The sequence below is a fragment of the Heterocephalus glaber genome, unplaced genomic scaffold (genome assembly GCF_053883595.1).
Source record: "Heterocephalus glaber isolate CG9 unplaced genomic scaffold, H.glaber_assembly_v1.0 deba00001733, whole genome shotgun sequence".
NCBI lineage: Eukaryota > Metazoa > Chordata > Mammalia > Rodentia > Bathyergidae > Heterocephalus > Heterocephalus glaber.
In genome coordinates, this window is record NW_028258444.1 from 2820327 (window position 1) to 2846807 (window position 26481).

Sequence of the window (26481 nt, forward strand, 5' to 3'; positions counted from 1 at the left end):
AAAGCCTTTCTTCTACCTTCGGGTGCTGGTTAATGGGGTAACTTTGGAACCAATGAGCTATGGTTAAACCCTTGCTTTGCTGCTAGTATGGCTCTAATAAACTCCCTCATCTATTAAATGGGTATTACAGTTGAGTAGAAACTTACAGAAATGAACCAAGTGAGAAAAGGAGGGCCTATTAGTTCTGAGCTTGCTATAGCAAAGAAATCAGCTACTGACACTTGTGTTTCAGTAGAGGCTAAAAGGTGCTGGGGAGCAGAGAGCCCTACAGTGCCTAGCTAGAGGTTACTGAAAGCCGGCAAACAGGGCAGGCTGGGTGACTTTCTATGATTGATGTTAAGTTCTCAGTAAGGACAAAAATTAGAGAAGCTGTCAGTCACTAATTAAATCCTTGCTATCTGGGGCCAACAGCAACAGCAATTATTGCTCTTCTTCCTGGGCTGTCACTAGAGATAGCAATCCGTCTTCCTGCAAGTCTGACTTGTAGCAGGCTGGCTTCCTGAGCTGCAGATAAGGGCTTGGTTTCCTGGACAGGTTCCTGAAGATTGTGGGTCAGAATTCTCTACTTTAGTGTATCATCATCACCATCATCATCACCATTATTCTTCTCTGTTTGTACATTCAGTCTCTCAGTTCACCCATGAAAGATCTTCATAGTGTGCTCATGTAGTAGGTGGTCAGTAAAGAGAGGCATAGTTGTTACAAGTGTTTTAAACCACTATATGGCATATTTTTCTTAATGTCAGTGCTGGGGTTACAATCAGAAATTGGCAAATGTGGAGAAGCCCAGATTGAGCTGATATAACTTGACCATTTTGTGTGGAATCACATCCCAGTTGAAATGGAAGATCAGTTATAGACAAGACATCTTTGAATTCCCAGAAGAGTCTGAAATTGCCCATCCTATTCATTTTATTTCTATGAATTGTCTAAGTCCAGAAGAAACTCCAGAGTTTCTAATAGGGCTATAAAGTTTTCCTGAGTTTAGGATACTTTCTGAGGCTATTAATGACCTTAAAGCTATTGCAGTTGTTGAGAACTTTACAGGATGAGAGACAGAGTGCCTGTTGGCAGGTCTTCAGAGTCTGCATCTTCACTATGCCCAGAGCACAGCAACAGTGCTTGCAAAATAGCATCCACCTGGTAACACCTGAGTATGGTAATGAAGGACTAAATGTAGTCAGCAACCCACATCAGAGAGCTGATGTGAGAATAGGTCGATGTCACCTTGCCTAATATCTGCTGTGTCACTTGGCTACAACTGTATGTTCTTTTTTCTCCAGTGCTCCTAAAGTCTGATGGAGTTAAAAATAATCAAATGATTGATCCTGGAATTTATAATAGGAAAAGTCATGAATGATTATTTTGGTCACTTCTTCCCCCTGAAAGCTGAATTCTGGAAAGTGTATGCCAAGGAAGGTATTAAATGTTGTTTGAAAGCCCTGTTCAGTGAGCAGAAAGGGATGGGATGTGGTAGTATCTTATTAGCCTTGTCAGTGGGAAGTAAAGTCAAAGTGGAACTTTAAATGCTGAACTTAAACAGTTCCACAGAAGTACGTCCGAAGCCGTTGGTTCACACAGCCTCCCAGGGACATGCATGCCAGGGCACAGACCAAGCTTCTTTCATTCTGTGTGGCAGAGTTGCTGGAGACCAGGGTGTGAGAGACAAGAGGCCCTCAGCATCCCGCCATTTCTGACATGCACTTTGACCTTCATCCATTCATCCCTTCAATTTGCCCACACAGTTAGGCTTGATTGACGGGGCCATGGCGCTTACCAAGCACAAGATACATGTAGTGAGTCTATGGCCTTGCCTCAGAGACCCATGGGGCTGGTGTGAAATCGAGAATGAAACCAGATGCTGCCCAGCTCAAGATCTGATGGAACGAATCCACCCGAATCCTACTGGCTCGAGTACGTAATGATGACTACCCTTCCTGGATTTAAAGAATTTATACAATGGAAACACGTACTCAGGCCAGGTTCTGCCTGCTCCCCTTCTACTTCCTCTTCTTCCTCTTCCTCCTCTTTTCCTTCTTCCTCCTCCTCTTTTTGTTCCTCCTCTCCTCCTCCTCCTCTTCTTCTTCCTTGTAGTACCAGAGACTGAACCCAGGGCCTTCATACTGAACAACGTTCCCGGCCCTTTATTTATGTTTATTTTGAGACAGGGTCTTACTAAATCACTAAATTGCTTGACCTAGATTGGAACTTGTGATCCTCCAGCCTCAGCCTCCCAGAGCACTAGGATTACATTCAGGCCTATTGTTCTTAAGTAAGTCCTCCCAGTAATATCATTCCTATTTTACAAATGAGGAAGCTGCACCTGTTAAAGGCTAAATCACTTGCCCATGATTCTGGCTAGTAAGTGGTGGAGATAAAATTCGAACCCACATCTGCCTTACTTCAGAGCCAGTACTTACTATACTAATGTTATTCTCATATAATCATTAGAGAATCAGAATACAGTAGGAGTGGGGGGGCTCCAAATTATAATTTCAATAAGTAAATACCCCAGATGTTCCTGATGTGCACCAAAACATGAGAAATACATGCCTCCAGTTTAGCTCCTCCTTAGCCAACCTAGACCATTGAAGTGGTCTTCCTGGCTCCTTCCTTGTCCATCTAAGCCCCTCCTGACCATTCTCATTCCTTTGCTTAGAAATCTTCAGTCCTTGTCAACAACTGTTCTTCAGGCAGTAAAGTTTCCAGTCTCCTGCTATCTCTTCTCTCCTCGGACTGCTTGCCTTGTTTGTGAGTGTTCTCATCAACAGTCACATTTTGCACTTAGAGTGCACACTGCTCGTCACCCTCGCATGGCTAGCACCACTGCTATGAGCACCTTCCAATCATACTTTTCATTCAGTTTTACAGTACAGGAGCAATTCTCTGTGCTCCACCAAGAGAAGTAAAGACTCCTTTATGTAGTTACCTTAATATTTCTTATTTATATTGTCCTATATGTAATATATGCCATTGTATATCAGATAGACAGACAGATAGACCCAAGCCAAATTGTGCCTTTACCCCGGCAGCACATGGATCCTCTTCCTGATTGGAGACAGACCCTAGAAGAAAGGCAAGCATCCTTATTTGGAATCCTTATATCTTATACTTTTACCATAGCTTCAGGTGGGGGTACATAGAAATCAAAAGGAAATGAAAATATTTTTGATGGGCAAGTAAACATAGGTGTTTTTGACTTAGACACAAAGAATGTTAATAATCAATTGCATTGGCCTACAAATTCTGAAATGATAATTCAAGTCAAGAACTAGATGGCAGAGAATGGACTGTAAAACAACAGGCTTGATATGGAACAGAACAAAGGTGCTATCCCTATCCATGGTGCAAAAAGCAGAAAGAGAATTGTACAATTCCACTAAATGCTATGGAAAATGTAAGACTGGTAGTCAGTCTTAGCATTATAAGAGAGAGTTTAAAATAGAGTTAATGTACATTTAAATCACATACTCACTGAAGACAGAGAACAAAGTGCTTTTTTCTTTGTTAAAGCGCAATTACACCATTACACAGAGGAAGTTGTTTCGAACACAGCTGATAGTCTTTCTGACAGCTTGTACTTTGCTTTACAAAACCTGTATTTTTCTTCTCATGTTATAAAGCTACTACCCACAGCTTAATACAAATATGAAGTGATTTTTTTTCACATCTGTAAGTATCTTTTCTTAAAGACAGATGCCTGAAATCTTAGTTGATTATTTAATAGAACTCATTGTACCTTTTCAGAGAAAAATAAGTGCAGTGTGGCTTACTCTTCTTCTGACCTGGAACAAGCTCTGACAGAGAGAATTGTGATAGGGAGAGGATTAGCTTTGATTTAGAACTTAGTTCCTCCTAAGGCCTAACTGCTTGTTTCCAAGCAGTGTATTTATATTTATTCAGATGTTTCCTGAGAGATAGTCAATTTACTGATACAAGTTATGATCATTAACTTACATTAAGTCATAAGGACTTCTAGCTTACCAAGTTATATCAGTTTGCCTATGACTAACTAGCCTTTACATTAGCCTTTTTAAAAATACAATTTGTCACATGGTCCAAGAAAATTATTGATATGCAGCAATGAGGAGGCTCCTGAAATCTCACTATGTGAAGCAGCTAGCACTGTATATTTTCTTCTAAACAATTCAGTTAATAAATACTAAGTCCAATCATGGACATTAACAAGTTGTGGTAACCTATGTATCTACAGAAGAACACTGTGTTTTTATATGTAAGCCACTCTGATCTTTTGGATGCAAACAGTAATTTGTCAGTGGTCCTGTAGCAGTTTTTCAGTGTTATTCCATGGATCAACACTGAGTCCATGATGGTAAATCAGTCTCCTTCCATTAAGGCCTTGTTAAAGATCTTCACACACACCAACTGTTTTCGTTCCAAATGGTTTCCTGGGTTGAGCAAAAGGTTGACATACAGATACATTGACCAGGAAATCAAAATCTCTAAATTTATTTCTAAATTTCACCTCAGTTAATCTAAATAAATATATTTTTTCCTTTTATTTATTTATTTATATTTTGGTACCGGGGATCGAACCCGGATCCTTGCGCTTGCGCAGCAGGTGGCAAAAACCACTGAGCTAAATCTCCAACCCTAAATAAATATCTTAACCTGTGTGAGTGATAGAGGAAATGGCTATATCTTTTTTTCCCCCCATTACGTGTATTGGTACATTTTTGGTATAAAATACAGTTACATTCGTCATTGGGATCTTGTACCATTACATGAGTCTCTTGGTTCTTATTTTTTTCCCCTTCCCTTGCCCTCCCTTCACCCCCTCCACCCTTCCCTATTTGCAAAGACCTTGTTTCCATTTTTTTTCCTCTTTTCAAATTTTTTCCTTTCCCTTTCTTCCCTTCCCCTACCCCTCCCAATTCCCCTGCTCTTTTAGACCTTTTCTTCCTGTTACACAATATCAGTTATACATTTTTTAAATTACAATATTAAGAACTAGGAGACATTACCACATTACCATTTTACAGAATTTAAAAGGATATAGAAAGCATATTACAAAAATATTTTTTGAAATAAATTTGACAACTTCTAAGAAGTAACTTAGAAGACAAATTAATGAAACTAACTCTGGAGGAAATATAAAATTTGAATAGCACCTATTAAAGAAAGTATATTCCTAGCTTGAAAACCTACCTATATGACAAGAGCAGGCTCATAAACATTTTAACTGATAAATTATATCAAACAATTAAAGCAGAAAAAAGAAGGAACACTTCTCCCCTCATTTTAGGAAATCAACACTGTGCTAATCCTAAAACTGGATAAAGATAATAGAAGAAAACAGTATGAACATAGATAGAAATTTGTTTAACAAAACAAACTATTGGAAGTCAGATCTGGCAGGATGTAGAAAGTGGTTTTGTTATAGGGATGGCAGTGTTGGTTCAGCATTGGAAGATCCACCTCCAAAAGTCATCATTTAAACAGAGGAAAGGAAAAAGCCATATGATCCTGTCACTAGTTGGAGAAAAAGTATAGGACTAAATTCTACAGCTGTTCATGGTAAAAGCTATCAGGAGACTAGAAGTAGAACAGAAACTTCTCAATAGATTAAAGACATGTACTCCATACTTCCAGCAAGAATGCCTTATATAAATGGAGACGATACAATGCTTTCTCCTTAAGGTGGGGAACAAGGGCAGATATGCTTACTCTTTATCTGTCCATTAAACTTTGAAACATAGGCCTAAACCAAAATAGTCTGGCAATAAAATGACACAATTACGATAGGATTGGCACGGCAGAAGCAAAATCTGTGTATGTAGATGAAATGATGATCTACAGAGAAAATATTAAGAAATCTCTAGGAGCCCCTAGTACTTGTACTTGAATTTGGCAGGATTAGAAAACACAAGGTATATATAAAACTTCAGGTCTGTGTATACTTGCTATAAATGAAGAATTGGATATTGAGATTTAAAAGTTATGTAGGAGTACAAAGGACCTAGAAAAGTTAAAAACAAAAACAAAAACAGTGTTGGAAGACATTTAGTACCTAATTTTAAGACTTCTTCTAAAGCTACAGTAATCAAGGCAGCGTTGGTGTAAGGAAAGACATATAGATCATTGGAATAAAACAGAGAATCTAGAAATAAAACCACACATATATGGCCCACTGAGTTTTGAAAGATTATTTAATATCAGCATTTTATAGAATCTAAACTCAATTCAAGAGCCAAGGAAGAGATAGCGTCTTCAGCAAACAGCACTAGAACACCTGGTATCTGTACATAAAAAATTAACCTCAACTGTTTTTCCATACATGAAAATAACTTGAAGGGCCTAAAAGTATAACACTTTAAGAAGAAATTATAAGGGAAAATATTTATGAATTCAGGGTAGGCAAGAACTACCTAGGATACAAGACATGATGTATAAAAGAAAAAAATTGATAAATGAGATTCCATCAATATTTAGAACTTTAAATGACATCATTAAAATGAAAAGTCCTTAAACAGACCATATTTACAATGCATATAACCTGTGACCAGAATATATAAAGAATTCTTAAAGCTCATTTATAGACAACCCAATTAAGAAGTAGACATAAGATGATAAATAGCCAGTATAGCACAAGGAATGGTGTGCAACTCTAGAATCAGAAAAATACTAATCAGTACAATAATAAGATTGAATTATATACTCATAAGGGAGACGAAGTTCAAAGTTTTAAAAGCTTTGTCATGACTTTTTCTTTTTGTTGGATTCTCCCCCTTTGCGTTTAATTTGCCACGCCCAATGGATTCATTCTGCTGGGTTTCCTGGGGTTGTGACCCTCATTGTCTTTTCCTAGGGTATTGTCTAAAATTTTTTGGAGTGCTGGTTTGGTATTCATGAAGTTCCTGAGGTGCTCTTTATCATGAAAGTATCTTTTTTCTCCATCAATTTTGAAAGATAGTTTTGCAGGTTACATCAACCTGGGTTGGAGGCTGTTTTCCTTTAGGGCTTGAAATACATCACTCCAAGCTCTTCTTGCCTTGAGGGCTTGCATTGAGAAGTCTGCTGTGATTGTGATGGGCTTTCCTTTGTATGTGATTTGTTTCTTTTCTCTGACTGCTTGGAGAATTTTGTTCTTCTGTTGGATTTCTGGAATCCTAACTATTATATGCCTATGTGTAGATTTTTTTTGATTAAGGTTAGCTGGACTCCTATATGCCTCACTTATCTGTATGTCAAGTTCTTTTCCCCTCCTTGGGAAGTTTTCTGCCATCACTTCTGTGAACAGATTTTTTATGTCATCTGCACTCTCTCCTCTTTCTTCATTGACTCCAATCAGTCTTATGTTATTCTTCTTTGCATCGTCTAGTAGCTGCTGGACTGATTTCTCATGTTCCCTTAGAATTTTAAAGCAATTTTTCTTTTTCTCCTCACTAATTGCAATCTTATCTTCTATATGTGAAATTCTATCCTCACATTGGTTGATTCTGCTGTGTAGACTTTTGATGGAGTTTTTAATCTCCTGGATATCTCTTTGTGTCTGTTTTATTGATTCCATTTGTTTCCTATGTTGGGATTCCATCATGTTCCTCAGCTCCTCTATTTTTTTATCTGTGTCTTCTCTAGATTTATTAATCATGTCTTGCACCATGAGCAAAATCTTTGCTGTTATCTGAGTAATTATTTCTGATTTCATTTTTCCCCGATCCTCTTTTGTTCCCAGTTCAGAGAGTCCAGGTGGTTGAATATCAGATTGTTCCAATTCGTTTCCCTTTGGGGTTGCTGTAGGTGATCTGGAACTCTGTTTTTGAGGCTTGTTTATGTGTTTTCTCATTTCCACATGGCGGGGGGGGGGTTGCTTCTGTTGCCCACGAGGCTCACCTTCTCTGCCCTAGGAGCTTGGGATGGCAGTAGGGGAGCTTCCTTCTGGGTTCTGGGACCAGCTGAGCTTCTCTGCCCTAGGAGCCTGGGATGGAGGTGGGGAGCTTCCTTCCGGGTGCTGGGCCCAGCTCACCTTCTCTGCCCTAGGAGCCTGGGATGGCAGTGGAGGAGTTTCCTTCCAAGTTCTGGGACCGGCTGAGCTTCTCTGCCGTAGGAGCCTGGGATGGAGTCAGGGAGCTTCCTTCCAGGTGCTGGGACCAGCTGAGCTTCTCTCGAAATGGCTATATCTTGAAAGAAGAAATTAGGGTGTAACCCTTTCATGCCAGAGTAATACAATAGGTTTATTAGTTGCTAATATGACTTCTAGTATCTCTGTATTCATTTGCACTGTATTTTGCAAGATTTTGTAAATAGTCATTTGTTTCAGCTTTTAGTGTTGGGAAGCAGGAACCCAGAAAAAAATAATTTTTTAAAGCTTTATTTATTTATTTATTTGAAAAAAATGCCTGTATTCCACCTTGCCCCATACATGTATTATTATGGGTGACATCTGCGATCTCTGATGCCTACGGTAAATATGCAGAAAGTTCTGTCCATCAGAATTACCCTAGTGCACCTGGAGACCACTGGGGTAAAAGTGAGGCTCTGGCTGGACTGGACCTACATTTTGCTGCTCCTGTGTCATTACTAGAATGTGAATTCTCAGTTCTCTGGGGAGCATCCAGTGTTGCTGTCCTTAACTCTACCTACAGAGTAACCTGCTGTACTTCTTTTCTGTAATAAACTTTCATTTTATTTTCACTTTAAGAAAAAAGAAAATATGAATTCTCAAACAAGCAGATTATTCTATGTACCACTTTCAAGAAAAAAAAGTAAATCATGGAGAAAACATAAGGTTGCATTCAGGATGTGAGATTTGATCTGGGATCAAACAGGACTCCACTGAATTCCCTACACCAGTATTTCTCTTACCATTTCATGTCAATCGATGAGGGTACCCATTAAAATACATCTGTCTGTGCCCTACCCCAGCCTTTCTAAATCAAAATCTCAGAAAATGGGGTCCAGTAGAGAGCATTTTTTAGACAAACTTTCCAAGTGACTGAAATGCCCACTAGCATTGGTGAACCATGATTTGACTTTTTCTATCTTCAGTCCTGACTCTCCTGTTCATTGTTTCAATATTTGTCAAGTTACTTTATATTGAATGAAACTGTGCATCTTAGTTACTTTTCTCATTGCTGAGACAAAATACCCACACCCACAAGTTAAGGGAGGACAGGTTTATTTAGCTTATAGTTTGTAGAGATTCCAGTACATAATCAGCTGGCTCCAAGGCAGAGTGGCACACAGCATAGGGGCATCACAGAGGAGAAACAGTTCATGGAGGCCAGAAGATAGCAAAAGCAACAAGGGATTTTAACAGTGTCTTGCTGCCCCTTTTATTTTATTTAGACTACTTAGGGCAGATAGCACTCACACCCTTAATTCTAGTGCCCTTGATCCTAGCATTGCACCATGAATCAATCACACACTCTAGATTCAGCCACTTCTGAAAAAGCCCCACCTAAGACCATAAGAGCCTTTGAGAGGACATCTAAACACAAGCCATAACACTGTGCTATGAAGTTAGCATGTGAGGACAAATACAGTATAAAACGAAATCTCTTTTAAGTGTTTGACTGCTTAGTCATGATTACCAGCATATGTCCTCAATATTTATTAATCCATAACTACAGGCATTTGGACCCAGCATCAGAGTATTATCAGTAGTCCTGACACGTAACATCTTGAGAAAGACATCTTTCTGTTCTGTTCAGACCACTTGGAGCAGTCATCTTTCCTGGCCATTTATTTGATTATTAAAAGCACTCTGTGAGGTCCCAGCAGCTCTGGCGGAGGGAGGAGCGGCAGCGGCCGAGCAGCATAGCTCCGCAAGGCTCCCGTGCACCGCGGCCCGCAGCTTCCGCACGCACACCCCGCGACGCCAAGATGCCAAAGAGGAAGGTCAGCTCTGCCGAAGGGGCGGCGAAGGAGGAGATCGATCGGCGAGGTTGTCGGCTAAACCTGCTCCTGCAAAAGTGGAAACGAAGCCAAAAACGACAACCGGAAAGGATAAATCTTCCTACAAAAAAGTGCAAGCACAAGGGAAAAGGGGACCAAAAGGAAAACAGGCTGAAGTGACTAATCAAGAACCTAAGGAAGATTTACCCACGGAAAACGGAGAAACTAAAAACGGGGAGAGCGCAGCCTCTGATGAAACGGAAGAGAAAGAAGCCAAGTCTGACTGAGCACACCGCGCCTTATCAATGCTCCCTGTCTCCCTTCTCGTACAATCCAGAGGAATATTTTTATCAACTATTTTGTAAATGCAAGTTTTTTAGTAGCTCTAGAAACATTTTTAAAAAGAAGGGAATCCCACTTCCTCGCATTTTTTAAGTGTAAATGATTTTTTTTAGAGGTGAAATCATTTGCTGGTTGTTTATTTTTTGGTACAACCAGAAAACAGTGGGATATTGAATTATGGCAGGCTTTGACTGCCCTGGGTGTCAGCTTAACATTCCACAGGTGGGGGTTAGTTTTATATCCTGCAATATAAAGCATACTAAATGGTAATTTGGAGTCACAGTCGTGCATTTAATAGTCTTGGATATTTTAAATGACTTCTATTCCCATGTTTTTAGTAGAATTGTTTCCTAAAGAAAACTACTTCCTGATCGTTGCCCTGTCAGAATTGAGTGTGCTCTGTGACATCTTTTTTGGTCATGCTAGTCCAGTTTGCCTAATTTTGCTAATGTGCTGTGAAAGATCGAAAATTTGAGTATGTAGTGTATATGATAAGAAATTGTGAATTGATGAGACTTAAGTAACACTTCATCAGCATCCGAAGATACTGGTACTTAATCCTTTGATGGAAAATTTGCCTCCAAATTTGAAGCTGGAAAGTCACTGGAATAACTGAAAAAGAAACAATACATAGTTTTTTAGATTTTCAGTATGTGTGTCAAAAATTGTGTACAAAGTGAAGTGTCTGTACTGATCCTCAACACAACTAATAAATCTAAAATGTGGAAAAAAATATATATATATATAAAGCACTCTGTGAGGTAGGTAGAATATTATTTAATAGAAGGAAGACTTGAGTCTCAAAGCTGTTAGATTTGATATGCAGAGTTACATGACCAACAGATTGGATTTAGCACCTAGGTTTTCTAATTCCTAGACCAGTACTATTCTCTGCCTCAAATAATTAATTTTGTTACTTAAGCTGGGACAGTCTAGAAAGAGAAAATTTAAGGGAGATAAAATTATTTCAGTAATAAATAATTCAATTGAAAAACAAACAATTCAAAATCAAATAAACTTCCTTCCTGCAATAAGTACTTTACCTTTAGCTACCAACCCATCAAGCAAGATTTCTGCTCATTAAAAATGCGAGAGAATTCTCAAATATTGTGAATGTGTTTAGAGAAAAATGATGGCTAATTTTATTAAAACTTGATTTGGCCACTGAAGTAATTTGGAAGGGAACCCCAGCACCTGTGGAGAACCCTGCAATTGCTCTTCTCATAGGACAAGATTGAGAGTAACAGTTGCTGCCACTGACTTGGAAAACCTAAACACAGCTTAGTGACTGCACTTAGCTGCTAAAGGCAGGTTGGGTTGGTTGCTGTGCTGGGAAGCAGAGACAAAGCTTGCATTATAAAACCATAGAGTTGCAGCGCCTCAATATATTCTCAGACTTGAGCCAGTTCAGAGACCCACATCTTCTTGAATGAAGAGGATAGGTCCCCTTGGGGAAGGATTCTGATACACTGCTCAAAATTCATAGCATTAATCATCCAGCTTCCTCCAAAGACATCTGCAACTTAAGTCTTTTACCAGGGTAAATGTGTACTGGGGAAAATGAAATAATTAGCCATCTGAGAAACTATTGGACAAAAGCTCTCAAGTGACACTGATTCCAAGAGGCCTGAAACATCACTCCAGTTCTCTGCTCACAGAAGGGGTTAATGGGGGTGGTCCATGGCATTTTAGCCCAGGTCCTACTCACAATATGTTGAGTACATCCCCAAGCCCATCCTATGGTCATCTCCCCAGTTCCAGAATGCATAATTGGAGCAGACATACTCAACAACTGCCAGACTCTCCATATTAGTTCCTGTGAAGTAAGGACTATTATGGGAAAGGTCAAGCAGAAGACACTAGAATTGCCTGTTTTGGAAAATGTTATACCAAAAGCAATATCACACTCCTGGAGAGAGACTGCAGAAAACAGTGTCATAAAATACTTGAGAGATGCCATGATTGCCTGTTTCTTCCACAAGATACCACACTTGTGTATTTCTTTATGACTGTGCCAAATGGACCTAATGGACAAGGAGTAGAAACCACTTGGGTTTCAACTAAAAGTAAGACTTTTGCATGCCAGAGTGTGGGAAGTAAATCTGACAAAAATTCAGTGGATTTCTACCTCTGTAAAAGTTCTAGAAGTCCAGTGGTATGGGGCAGATCAAAAGAGTCCTAATGTAAAGGAGACATGTTGTTGGGGAGAAAGGCCCTGCGATCATCTGCAGACAATTACTCTCCTTTAAAGAAACAACTCTTGGTCTTCTACTATGGCTTAATAGACACTGAGTTCTTAATCCTAGACCACCAGGTTACCATAACCTGAACTGCCATAGTGATCTGATGAATCTGATTCATGAAGCCATAAAGTAGGGTATGCACATGGTTGTGCCACATTGGCAAATGGAAGTAGCGTATATATGATTGGGCTTAAGCAGGTGCTGGAGACACAAGCAAGTTATATAAAAGTAGCCCAGATGTCCGTGGTTACACGCCTGCTACACTGTCTTCTCTTTCCCAGCCTGCACTCCTGACTTCATGGGGAGCTCCCTATGATCATTTGACAGATGAATAAAAGATTTGGCCCTGGCTTACAGACAGTCCTGCATTGTATGCAGGTACCAACCCAAAGCTGGCAGCTGCAGTAATATAACCCATTTCTGAAATATCCCAGAAAGGTAGGGTGAAGGAAAGTCCACCCCCCCCCACCATGATGGGCCAAACTTTGAATATGTGGGCATTCATTTTTCTTGAAAGGAGAAATGGCCACTGATTTGGTTAGCGGTCAGGGACTTGGATGGAATATGAATGGATAATTGATGACAGGGAAATTTGGGAAAGATGTACGTGGATAGACTGAATGAAAAATAGAAACATATTTGTGTTCCATGTGACTACTTGCCAAAGAGTGACTTTAATAGAGAATTTTAATAATCAAGTGGGTAGGATGATCCAGTGAGCCTCTCTTCCCAGCCACCCCTGACAGTGTCCAACAGGCTCAAGAACAAACTGACAATAGTGACAGCGATGGAAATTTGCATTGGTTCAGCAACATGGACTTTTCACACCAAGGTCATTCTGGGGCTCTGCTGAGTCCCCAACCTTGCAGCAGCAGAGATGGACACCAAGTCTGATAACACCTTTCCCTGTGATAATCTAGGTACTGGGCAGCAGGTTGATGGCATTGGACAACTTCATTATGATAGGAAAAGTGTTTTGTTCTTGTTGGAATGCACAATTATTCTGAATAGTGGCTTTCTTTTCCTGCCTATAATGCTTCTGTCAAAACCACTGTCCATGAACTTATAGAATATTTTATGCACTATCATAGTATTGCAATGATGTTGGTTCTGTTCAGGAACCCATTTCACAACAAAGAAAGTGGGCAGTGGGCCTATGCTCATTAAATTCACTGCTTCTGTCATATTCTCTACCTTTGTGAAGTAGCTGACTTGATAGAAAGACGGGAGGGACCTTTGAAGACTCACCACGCCAGCTTAAACTTGCAGCCTGAAGCAGGTCTCCAAAAAGTTGATTATGCTCTGAATCATTGTCTAACATGTGGTACTATTTCTCTTATAGCCAGGATGGATCAAGGGGTCCAGGATCAAGGGATAGAAATTGGAGTTGTACCACTCACTATTTTCCATAGTGTCCTCATGCTCTGCTCACCTAAGAAGTCTTGGTTCCAAGGGAAGAATGCTCCCAGCAAGAGACACAATGATTTCATTGAGCTGGAAGTTAATGCTAGCCATTTTGGGTTCATCCTGACTGAATTAACAGGCAAAGGAGGGACTTACTGTGCTGACTGGGGTGGTTGATGCTGACTACCAAGGGGAAATTTGATTGCTGTTCCATAGCAGAGATAAGGAAGATTGTGTCTGGAATACAGGAGATCCCTTAGAGCAATGATGGTGAACCTTTTAGTGCTTTCAGTGATACAAATGGGTCGCTGTAGCACGTGTGCCGTAGATTTGCCACCACTGACTTACTCTAGTGTCTCTTAGTGTTATCATTCCTGTGATTAAGGTCAGTGAAAATAACAGCCCAATTCAATCCAAGCAGGACTATTATGACCTAGACTAGGAAAGAAGGTTTGAGTCACCTTACCAAGTACATAGCCATGGCCAACTGAGACAAAGGGAATAAGGAATGGGTAGTGGAAGAGAGTAGTTCTAAGTACTGGTGTGACCAGGGTACAGATATGAGGACTGTAATTTTCATGAGTATTTGTTCCTTATTGTGTTGTGAATGTGTGTATACATAGAAGATTTTGTCTTCTACCCTCTCTTATCCCTTTATCATGTAACAAGATATACTGACTTTACATTATAATATTTAACTTTCCATCTTAGTATTTATTATCAGATATCAAGAATAAGAGTAAACATCAACAAGAAATTTGCATCCTCTTGGAAAACAGTTAGTGCATTTTTGATTGTATGTGAGATAGTTGTGTTATGTTAGGTAGAATTATTGCCTTGTTATTTTATCCACTGAAGGTTACATATGAATAAAAGGGATTGATATGGTGCCAAGTTGACAAGGGGTAGGTACAGTTGTGATGGTTAATTTTCTTCTGTCAATATGGTGAGGCCATGGTGCCCAGATCTTTGGTCAGACATTATTCTGGATTATTCTAGAAAGATGGTATTTGGATGAAATTTTTTTTTAAGTTGGTGGACTTTGAGTAAAGCAGATTACCCTCCACCATGAAGGTGGACCTCATCCAATCTGTTGAAGGCCTCAGGGAAACGAAGACACACTTCCTCGGAGCAAGAAGAAATGCTAGCAACAAACAGCCTTTGGACCTGAACTGCAGCTCTTTCCTGGGTCTCCAGCTTGTTGGCCAACCCTGCAGATTTAGACTTGTGAAGCCATGAGATAGTTTCTTACAATGAAAATCTGTCTCTCTTCCTCTCTGTCTCTGTGCCTCGCCTGCCTCTGAACATAGACACACACACACACACACACACACACACACCCCTGTTGGTTATTTTTCTGGAGAACTCTGTATTATATGATGATAGTCTGTGTCATCTCTTTTAAAAGTCTTCAGTTCTAAGCAAATTATTAAAACATGTATCAACTTCCTAGTCATTCAGTTGGATTCCTGTTCTCATTGGGCTAATAGATCAATAATTATTTTACTGTAACCTGACTCAATTTATAAATCACTAAGAGAAAATAGGAAACATCAAGATTATACTTGACTGTGGCTCTCTTGATACCATTTTACAATCTTTACAAGAAGATTCATGTTTGACTTGTCTCTTATATACAGTGATACCTTATATTTTTATAATGCTTTGACAGTTAACAGTAATATTTACATATTCGCTACTCACACCTCACAGAGTGTGGACCATAGTACTCAATACATGGGTTTAATCAATTGTATTGAAATGATCAGTTTGGTTTCAGCTTTTTCTTTTGCATTTCTGTTAGACTTGTCCTTTTTTTTTTTTGAAAGACTCACTAATGAGCTAACCAAAACAAGCTAGGAAGAATGCATTGAGCTGATTGCTAAAGTTGATGTTCTTTAAAGCCAGCCTGGATTGTCCTTCCTGCCTGGGACTGTTTGCAGATTGCTTTTTCTTGACCATGGAACCACTAATCCAATTAGTTGGGCTTATTCCCAACTGCTACCCCCAGTACCCATGGGGTTTACAGTTCTTCCATCAAGTTCCCCCACCAGAAACTTTATTAAGAAGCCCACGGCAAAAGGCACCTCAGTTCACTGCTGAGTTGCATAACACTTGGGAAACTAAAGAAATTAAAAGAAAGAGGTCTCTGATGATTTGTCTTTTACTAAGTGCTTGACAAACAGGTATGAGCTGACATGCGAGTGTTTAATGAGGTCCCTGTAATCCCTCACATCACACATGTGTGGAAACCCGGCCAATCTTGTCTTCTCCTGATACAAAATGGGAAAATGAAGCCAGTGCACTCTCTTCATTATAAAAGTTCACGCCAGAACTTCAAAGCTGGTATGAATTACTGCCAAGAGTTATTTCACTCAACAATCAAAAACATGCACATGTCTTTCTTCATGTACATCCATGTATTTTAGCTTGGTCAGACAGCTTTAACAAAACATCAACAACTGGGGGCTTTAAATAGATTACATTTATTTACTCATATTTCTGAAGGCGAGAAATCCAGGATCAAGGTGAGGCCAACATGATTTTCCACTGAGGCCTGTCTTTCTAGCATGTACACTGTGGTCTCCTCTTGTGCACAGATACAGAGCCCTCTGGCCTCCCTTGCCCATCTTAAAGGGTATCAGTGCTGTCACATTAGGGATCTACCCTTTTGATTTTATTTAGCCTAGTTATTCACCCCATCACCCTACCTCCAAGTGTCACCACTCCATTGATTAGAGCTTCAACACACAAATTTTAGGAAACACAGCTCATAACAGTGTGTGATGTCAGGTGGTCCACACTTTTAAAAATAACTTCATATCTGAAGCAGTGGCACACACCTGTAATCCCAGCTACTCAGGAGACTGAGACAGGTGCCTGGCCTGGGGAATTAAGCAACTTAGCAATACCTTATCTCAAAGTTAGAGGTGAAAAAGGCTGGGGATGTAGTTCTGTGTGAAAGTCCTGGGTTTAACCTCCAGTACCAGGATGGGGTAGGAGACTGAAAATATCTTAAACCAAGGAAGTTTGTTTTACAAATTTCTTTACCTTTCTAGAGTCCATAGAAAAAGTGGAGACTAAAAAAATTCTGGCTGTCACTAATTTCTAAGAACTTCTTTTAAAACTATATATTATTAAATTACATTTTTATTGGGCCAGAGATTCAGCTCAGTGGTTCTGCTGCCTGTCTTGCAGAAAAAAAAGTGTTAAATTACATTTTTATAATTATGAAAAGATACTACCAATGCAGAACAAAAAACTCTTTACCTTTAATCCTACCATAGTATTATACATCTACTATCATTTATTTCATTCCCTGCTGGTGGAATTCCAGGAGTTTACTATGGACATTATGTTTATATAAGTTTGTGTTCTTTTTACATTGAATATAATTTTGTAAATAATTCTCCTTAATTAATTTGACATAGTTATTGAAAGTATTTCTGTGTCTGACTTTAATGAAGCACAAGTTTGACTTACTGAACTTTATAAATAGCTCTCTCTCTCTCTCGCTCTCTCTCTCTCTAATAAACTATCCCATTGCCAACCAAAACTCTGTTTCTGTGGGGCATCTTTCAGTGCATAGCATCCTTCAACTCCTCAACAAGGCAACAGTGGAATTCACTTAATCATCCAGACTTATTCACAAAAAGATTACTTAGACATTTGGATAAACTTGACTCCCTCAAGTGTTTGAGTCCTAATTTTTAATTTTCCACAAGAACCAACTGAAGGAAATTAAAGTTTCCATGTACTGAAGCCTGGAACTAACATACCATTTGATTCCTTATAATGAATTACTACTTTAGCATCTGTTCTTTGGGAATGAGAACAGCCTCATTTTACTACCAAAGAAAAATAAACACTATTTGACTCTACTCATGACCATGAAAACTAGTGATCTTTAGGAGAAAAAAATACTCCAGAATAGAAATGAAAACTCTCAGCTGACGTACAATAATTTGTCAATGAAAAACAACCCTTTTTAATAGACTAAGATACATAAGGCATGTTTGCTGCTATTTCCAGTGCCTAGACAGTGCCTGGGGTATACGTAGTAGGAATTCAATAAAAACAGACTGATTCTCTTCTCATAGGGCTCTTCTTCATTCAAGCATCAGAGAGCCTCGTTATCAAGGAGGAATGGGAGGGTAACATTCTGACTTGGACTTTTCACAAGCCATCTCGTGAGCATGAGACACAGCAAGTTATCTTTCTCTCTCTGAAAAGCTATGAAAGGCAGACTGCACCCCAGGATGTCGTGCTAAATATATTCCTCATAGCATTACATCTGCTCCATTACCGAGTATAAAGTTATTTTAACTTTTTAAAAATGATTCTTTTTATTTTTAATAAATTATATTAAGGGTTAAGAATTCCTGGACCTCTCAAAGATGTAACATACAGGTATTGGGTTTTGGAGAGTTTTACGCAACCATTTCTGGGACCAGGAATCAAGCCATATCTTGAGATTGGAAGCCAGAAGCAGAAGAAGGAAATTCTCTCTTCACATTTTACAGAATTACTTGAATTGATTAGAATTGTGGCCCCAACTGCTCTGCGAAGAACTCGTGACAATCAGTCCAGGTTGTTTTGTTTTCCTGTCCAAGCGTTGAGTGTACTCAGTGCATGGTTTTTGTTGTGCTTGAGAAGTACTTGGACTCCAGACAGAGTAGGCAAATTCCATTATTTGGGGACACATTGAACATTCCTTTATTTCACAAGAAATAGCTCATTTGGAAGGAAGGGAAGGAGGGAGGGAAGGAGGGAGGTAGAGAAGGAGAAGAGAGAGGTTCACCAAACATCTTACTTTCTATCTAAACTTATAAAGTATTTGTTACAAAACTATGTTTGGGACCAAAATATATTAATGATGTGTTTGTATTTCTTAAAAAAATCATATTTCAAGACAAGCATCAGACATCTTGAGAACAAATGAAGTTCCAAACTCAGTTCTCCACCTGTATTGTCTTGCTAACCATGTACACCTAATATGATATTAAAGGAGTATGGCACCTGAACATTTTTATATACAAAGGAATAGGCAAGATTTATCATCAAGAAGAGTTGAGTTTGGTGAAGATACTTTACATGGTTCTTATGGTTGATTGAGTTATAAATTTTCTCCTATTTCCAAAAGCAGGTATATAAGGACATTTAAAATGAATGTCAAAAGGAAAAGCTAGAAACCTTAAGAGCAAAAGTAAAAACTAGTGACTGTATTATTAGCCAGTATTTGAGTATATATTAGAAGCAACTTATATATTTAAGGATTCTAAGTGTTTTAATTTCACCCTCATCACAGCTTTTTAACTGGATACTGTTATTATCCCTGTTTTATAAGGAAAGTGAAGCATGGTGAGTTTGATCATTTGTGTGAGATCACACAACTCAGAATTAGGATTTTGGTCTTGCTTAGAGTTTATATGCTAATCCCAGGCACTATGCTGCCTTCTAAACTTGACAATGTCACTTTTCTGAGCTTCAAGGCAGGCAAAGCAAGGATAATTCAGTACTTTTCCAAGTGCTAAATTCTTTGGAAGTTACCAGGTAGATGGGAATATGAGAAGTATCATGCCACATGACTTTAAAAACCATTCATTGCTGTTTGCACAAGTTAAAAATGGATTTTCCAAAATAATAATTCTCACATCAATCCTCAGTAAAAGGGGCTTATGCAGTAGTGAGCATAGGTAATATGATTTGAAGTTCAGATTTCCCACCATGAGCGCACTGAGGCTGGGTTTGTTTTTTGTCGTTCAATGAGTCTACAAAGATCTTGCTTTGTGTTCCTGGCCTCCACTGCCGGAGTGGAAGAAGGGGCCTATGTTCCTTGTTCATCTGCTCATCTTCAGAACTTAGCATAGAATTCTGCATAGTAAGGGCTCACAATTATTTATTGAATAAATTCATGACTGAATGAATCCCATGAAAGCAGAGTTCTACCTAAGAATATAGTCACACAATCTTCAAAATATAAATTATGACCAGGAAAAGCAATTGATAGTAAAGAAGTTATTAGCAGAGCGTACTTGGACAGTGTTGAGGAGTCAGGATGTTGACTTTTTTTGGTCTATTTTCCTCTTCTCTACAAGTTCTGCTGTCAGGGCCCATCCCTGGAGTTTTGTTTTGCAAGGCCCTGTCCAAGAAGCACTGAGGACTTCCTACTGCTGACAGAGTTAGTGAATAGAAAGCAAACCTACTCCTGTGCACCACAGTGCAGTTCTGTTCCAGGCACTCTGCTGCTGCTTCTGATCAAGTCTTCATCTGAAGTTGAAGACAAAGTGTGTCGCATTTTTACAGCATGAGGTGCTTTCTCTTGGCTTAACAGAGCTTAGGCACTGCATCTGGCATCCCACTACTGCTCTCCCAACTCTTCCTGTGCTCCTAGAAATGAAGCCTTAAATTGCCTGAGCCCCAGATTGCACTCAGAGCTATTTAGGGGCTCACCACAGCAAATGGTCTGGAATTCCCCCTGTTCAACTTTTGCCTTTTTTTCCTCCAGTGGCTCAAGCCAAGAGTGACACATGAAGGAGAATCTAGCACCCAACCCATTTTCAGCCCAAGAAAGAAAACAACACATGTATTCAGAGAAGGCTAGACAGGACAGGAACAGTTAGTCCCAGTGAAATGCAGTGATATGCTCCAGTATTTTCTCTAAGCCTGCAAAGAAGCACTAATCAAGTCATTGCTTTTTAAACTGTGACAGCTCTTCCCAGCTTTGACTTCCCAGGCTGTGGAGCCACTCTCGTGCTTTTCCACTGAGAACACCTCCCCCCCAACCTTCCTTGACTTCACGCTTCAGCTGGGTGTCCCTGGTCCATGTGCCCATTGTTTTAGCACTCACCACTTCATATTCAATGATCTTTTTATGTGCCTGTCTCCTCCCTCAGGCTGGATTCAGTTCCTTGACAGCAGGAGCATGACTTGGCCATTTCTCTCTCATGGGTGCTGGTATAGAGGTCCGTGCATGGAGTGAGTCAGTAGGCATCGATCAAAATGACTCGTGTTGCCATCAACCGTGACACCCTCTCTCAGTCCAACCTCTCTTTACTGCCTTCAGAGCTTCTGGAAGCATGGGAGAGAAACATTTTGAGTGACTTTGCATTTTAAAACTTGTGAGACTACAATATCTTGTAATTTCTCTTCCTTTGTAGAAACTTCATTCCAGAGCTGTAAACAGGAAAAGGAGGAATCATGTCGATGATCTCAGCTTTCTATGGTGGCAAGTCCATTCTCATCACAGGTGCCACCGGCTTCCTGGGGAAAGTGCTGATGGAGAAGCTGTTTCGAACCAGCCCAGATCTGAAAATCATTTACATCCTCGTGAGGCCCAAGGCTGGCCAAACACTCCAGCAGAGGGTTTTTCAGATCCTCAACAGTAAGGTGTGTCTCGAGGCCATGTAGGATGGGCAGCTGGGCAGTTCCACAGGGCAAGGCCACTCCCTGTGTCTTCCGTTAGAGCTCCACTGCAGTGAGGCCAGAGTATCTTTGCAGACAGGGAAAGGGGACAGAGCAACTGCTCAGAGCAACACAAGAGTGCTTCGACTCAGTCCAGAGCAGGGGAGGAACCATGTTGTTCTGAAATTATTAATAATAAAAACACTAACTCTCCCAGCAGGGATGCTCCATCCAGGCTTGAAATCTTTTGCAAGTTCATCTGGATTCTTCCCTAATTCTTTTTCTAAATTCCAGGTAGTTTCCATCCATAATTTTGAATAGTTTCCTATAATACCCTGTTCTGTTACACATGGGACAGACCTGACAGTAAGTAAACATGCAGGAATACTTCCAAGTGTCCAGACTCTGCATGGTTTGGCTCTTAGGTCTACGGAAGTTTAATATTTCTAAGTTCTGAGGTAAAGACATTGAAAATGAAATATTACATTTTGATGCATGAGCATTTGGGTATCAAATCCTTTACCCCTCCACAAATATGCGTATCCTCTCATGTGTACATTTCTAAGAAATATAGGCTTTGGTCTCGAGTACATCTAAGCTCCAATTCTGGCCTATTGATTTGTTGTCATTTCACCTCTAAAGCTCCAGATTCATAATGTTTAAGTTAGCAATGATGACAGTTACCTCCTGCAGGAATTGAGTAAGAAAATGTATATATCTGGCTCCACAATATCCTTTGGAGTGCCCAGGATCACCTAGGGTAGGAACCAGCCCACGAGCTCTCACTTCCAGGTAGCCCAAGACTGAAAAACTTCCACTATACAATCTGAAATGCTTCAGTATTAGAATGCTGTTGCTTCTCAATGGTAGGTAAAACATGCACATGAGGAGCCACCTAACAACCAGCTGCTGGTCATCTGAAAGATTCAAGGAATTATTCATCTTGAAATTGAAAATTTGAAATAAAGACAAGATAGAATTATATATTTTTAATTATACTACTTTCCAATGATGAAAAAACCCCATCTGGATTTCATTGATTTTTTACTTTGCAGATAAAAAATGTTGATAGAGTCAAAATAACATTATCTCCAGCTACTTCCATTTCACTTTGGTATCTAGAATCATTTAGTGGACACATCCCTTTCTTTGAAATTAGTTTGTTCACTTGCCTAGATTTGTGCTATGCAATGTAGTAACCATTAGCCCCATGTGACTATTTAAATTTAAACTTATCACAAGTAAATGAAGTTTAAAAATCAGTTCCTCTTTCACACTAGCCACAGTTCAAGGACCCAGTATCCATAAATGGCCAATGGTTCTTTTATTGGGCAGAGCAGGGATAGAATATTCCTATTCCTATAGCAAGTTCTAAGATTAAATATCTTATAGAGTAGGCTATATTGTGATCTGGGTGTCCATGCTGCCCATCACTGTTGCTAATCCCACTGATCCTTAGTCAAGTTTTTACTGTGTGCTAGTTGTCTGTAAAACACCAAGAATATAAAGACAAAACTGGCATAGTCAAGTCAAGTCCCAGAAATGGACATGTGGAAGGCATGATTGCATCGACCTGATCTCTGCAGGAATAGGAGAGCAAAGGGCATGCTAAGGAGAAAGAATCACACCCACCAAGGCATAAGTGGTGAGGGGTGTTCAGGAAATTCTAAGAGATTTGGGGGGCCCAAGTACATGAGATTAAGAATGCTGAGGCCAGATTCACATAACTATGTCAGGTTACTTTCAGTTGAAATAAATATTGAACTTGGGCTAAAAAGCAAAAATATTGATTAAATCCAGGACTAGACAGTGAAAAGCTGTGACTCAGTTGGTGCTCTGGGCCTGGATCTGTGGTCTCAGGTCAGCAGTTTTGTTCTGGCTTTATTCCCCTTGGAAGGAGCTTCCATGCACATATGGATGGCCATCTTGGGATCCAGGCAGGCTGGTTCTCTTCTGAGATGCATGACACTTCTTTTCTAGAATCTCTCAGTGTCCCTCACACCTTCTTAGCCTGGATGAAGTTACACATCCACTTCTGAGCCCGAGGTTTGGTCAGAAACCTCAGACCCAAAGACAGTTGCTGTCCAGAGCTAAGAGTGCATGGCAATCAATGAGCCTTTCCTTCCCTAAGCACTCTGGCTCCTGGAGAAGGGAGATCACCTGTTGATGACTCAAAGAGAGATAGAAACAGATGTTAGGAGGGAAGCATCCTGAGTATAGAGAGTTTCTGGGGTGACACAGACCTGAGTTGGGGTCCCCTGTCCACCTCTGAGCAGTGTGGCTGCAATACGGTGTCTCAGTTTCCACACAGAAACAGTGATGGTCATAATCTTTTGCACTATTATGGGCTGTAAAAGGATTAATACTGGAACAACACTTACAGTGATGCCTGGACCGCAGTGAGGACTAGGTGCAGAGTAGGTTTTCACGTTTTTATTCCACAGGTGGGAGGGAGCTTGAGCTCTACTTCTGTAGCAAAGAACTCCAATTATGAGAGGGATTTTTGTTTGTTCTTTTTCTTTTTTTGTCTTCTGACAGCTAGATAATTTCTTACCACTTAAGTACAGATAGTAATAAAATAGTACAGAAGTGAGGCTAATGAAAAGGGGAACAATGAATGTGAGAGCTTTGCTGTGTCACTGGTTGAGATTTGTCCTGTCAAAATCATACGGCTTACAGGGCTGAGAATATTTACCATCTAGTCCTTGTTTGGAAATTTGCCAATTCTTGGAGTAAAGACCAGAAGAATGCCTGATACAGAACACCTAATCTTGTTAGGTAAAATACGTTTCTATAAAATGATCTTAATGCATAGTGCAGCTAAAGGAAAAGTAAGAAAATTCCTAGAAGTTCAGAAATGAGAGAGAGAGAGAGAGAGAGAGATCAAGTGGGCAGGTTAATACTTAACTGGAAGCCAAACATGTACCTGGCACTGTGCTGTGTGATAGGGGACCATGAGGAATAAAGTAGTGAATAATAAAACAGTCTTGGAGATGTCCTCATACATCTTCGTCTAGTGAAGTAGACAAATATTATATGAAATAAATGCATCTAAGTATTTTGAAAAGTACTGCGCAGGAAAAGAACAAGTTGCTCTGAGAGAGAGTAGTAAGTGGGACCAGCTTCTGAGTCATGCATTCAGAAGAGGACCCAGAGATGGGTCCGTTAAAGCTCAAAACCATCTTGAATGTTCTAGAAAATGCAAGGGGATGATTGTGGCTTTAGTATACTAAGCATGAGGGACATTCTTAAACATATCTTCATGTGTTAAAAATTTGGGAGACTAGATGAGAACAGGGATAGTGAACCTTTTAAAGACAAGTACCCAAGCTGCAACCCAAAACCTACTTACCACAAAGTGCCAACACTGCAATTAAACCTGAATACTGAAGTTTTAGTTTAGAAAAACAACTCACACAACATCTTTGTCTCAAGAAAAACAGATAGATGGATGCCATAGGTTCCCCACCACTAGATTAGAAGAAAGCTAAACCATATTAGAATATTTCATTTTTAAGATAAAACGTTACAAAAATATTAAACCATATCATTCTCTTTATAGGTAGCAGCCTAGGCTCTACTTTGTGAGCTTTTATCTGACTACATGACTCAAAAATTCCTCGAAGTATAATTTCATGCCTTTTCTACAAAATCAGAAATGGGGAGAGACTTATAAAGAAATTTCCATATTTCAGTCTCTTGAGCAATTTACATTAGAATAATTATTTCCTTTTAAAACACTCGTTTATACATATTTTCAATAGTTTTACTATAATGGAATAGTTCCCTTGAGGCAGAAGGCAGATATTTAATGAAAAAAGAAAACTAAATTGTATGCTGAGGTCCAATATCGAGATTTGTGTGAAGGAAGACTTAATGAAGAAATGGGCAGATGAGTCCAGTTGCTTACAAAACACTAACTAGGCTCTGTGTGGAGGGCCCTCAAGGTCTTGCCTGGACCCAGCCAACCTGTACTTCTGTTTTATGGCTTCTGTCTCATTCTTTCTCTGAAGAATTTTCCTGTCTGGGTTAGCATGTCTTCTGGGAAGCTTCATATTCTACAAATATTAATTGACTGTCTCTTATGAATCAAGACCTAGTCTAGATTATGCCATTTAACTGACTATTTTGACATAATAGTGATTTAAATGCAGTTGCAACTTACTTCTAAAAAGGGCCTTAGCATAGATAGTTTTTTTTTGTTTGGTTTTTATTTTTGGAGGTACCAAAATGGAACTTAGTGCCACTTGTGCAGTAGGCAAATGCTTTACCACTGAGCTGCACCCCAGTCATTACAGTAGAGCTTTAAGCAATATTTCTTTCTAAGATACATAGTATCCAGTGAATCTTAGTGTTCCTAAAGGTATTATGGAAGACTCTGAAATTTTCTTTTAAATATAATAAAGAAAAAAGTTACCAGCTTGTTCTTGATTATGGTGTCTTCCCAGAAAATGTGATCAAGAGGACATCTGTTCTATCTATTAAAATTTGTACACCTGTGTAGGGAACAGGGAAAGGGGACATTATTAGAACCTCTGCAGTAAGTCCTAGTCTCCTGCGAGCCACGGCAGCACAAGGCGAATTACAGGAAAGGTAGGAAAATGGGACTGAGAAGAAGCTGAGCTTTGGGTCTGATCAGTGCTGCTCTGGGTGGCAAAGACGAAAGCCCCCAGCTTACTGCACCTTTAATTCAGTACATTGGGAGAAACAAATGTAACAAACGACTTGCAGAGAGTTCAGTACATCTGTGTAAACAAGATGGTTAACAGTCCAAGAACAATGAGGAACTGAGTAGATGAAGATTTTGTTCCTCCCAGGATGTCTTCAGTTGTGACTGGAGGCCAAAATGGAATTATGTCTTGGAATTCCATAGTTGGGCTGTAGGCAGGAGAACTAGGCTGAGAAAATGATTTTTCCCTAAAATTATGTAGCATTGCTCTCGACACACCTACTTCATTCTTTTTCTTTCATGGTATGCATAGCTACCACCTCTCACTTCTTGTTTCTCTGCTTTCAGAGAGAGACAAGTGAGGGGTGCTGTGGAAAGTACCTGTTGTTGTTGTTGTTGTTGTTGTTGTTGTTGCTGTTTTGATCTATTGGCCACTCAGAACTGGGGCTCAAGAAGCAGGAAAGAGAATTCATTCTCTCACTTATGACCAAGTTTCTCAAGTATTTGCCGAGCATTTAAAGGAACATATCAATAGAGGAGAAAGTATCTGAATAACAGCAG

The 26481-nt window shown here is 39.6% G+C and overlaps 1 protein-coding gene and 1 pseudogene across 9 annotated transcripts in view; both read left to right on the forward strand.

Annotated features, from left to right (window-relative positions):
• Far2 (fatty acyl-CoA reductase 2) overlaps positions 1–26481 on the forward strand; it is a 174004-nt gene that overhangs the window by 115758 nt on the left and 31765 nt on the right. For all 9 annotated transcript variants that reach the window (XM_004855069.3, XM_087200053.1, XM_087200055.1 and 6 more), the window contains one exon: positions 21008–21236. In XM_004855069.3, the coding sequence (XP_004855126.1) occupies positions 21048–21236 (189 nt within the window). In that variant the 5' untranslated portion in view covers positions 21008–21047. The remainder of the gene's footprint in view (positions 1–21007; positions 21237–26481) is intronic.
• Positions 8741–17244, forward strand: LOC147821460 (non-histone chromosomal protein HMG-14 pseudogene; annotated as a pseudogene).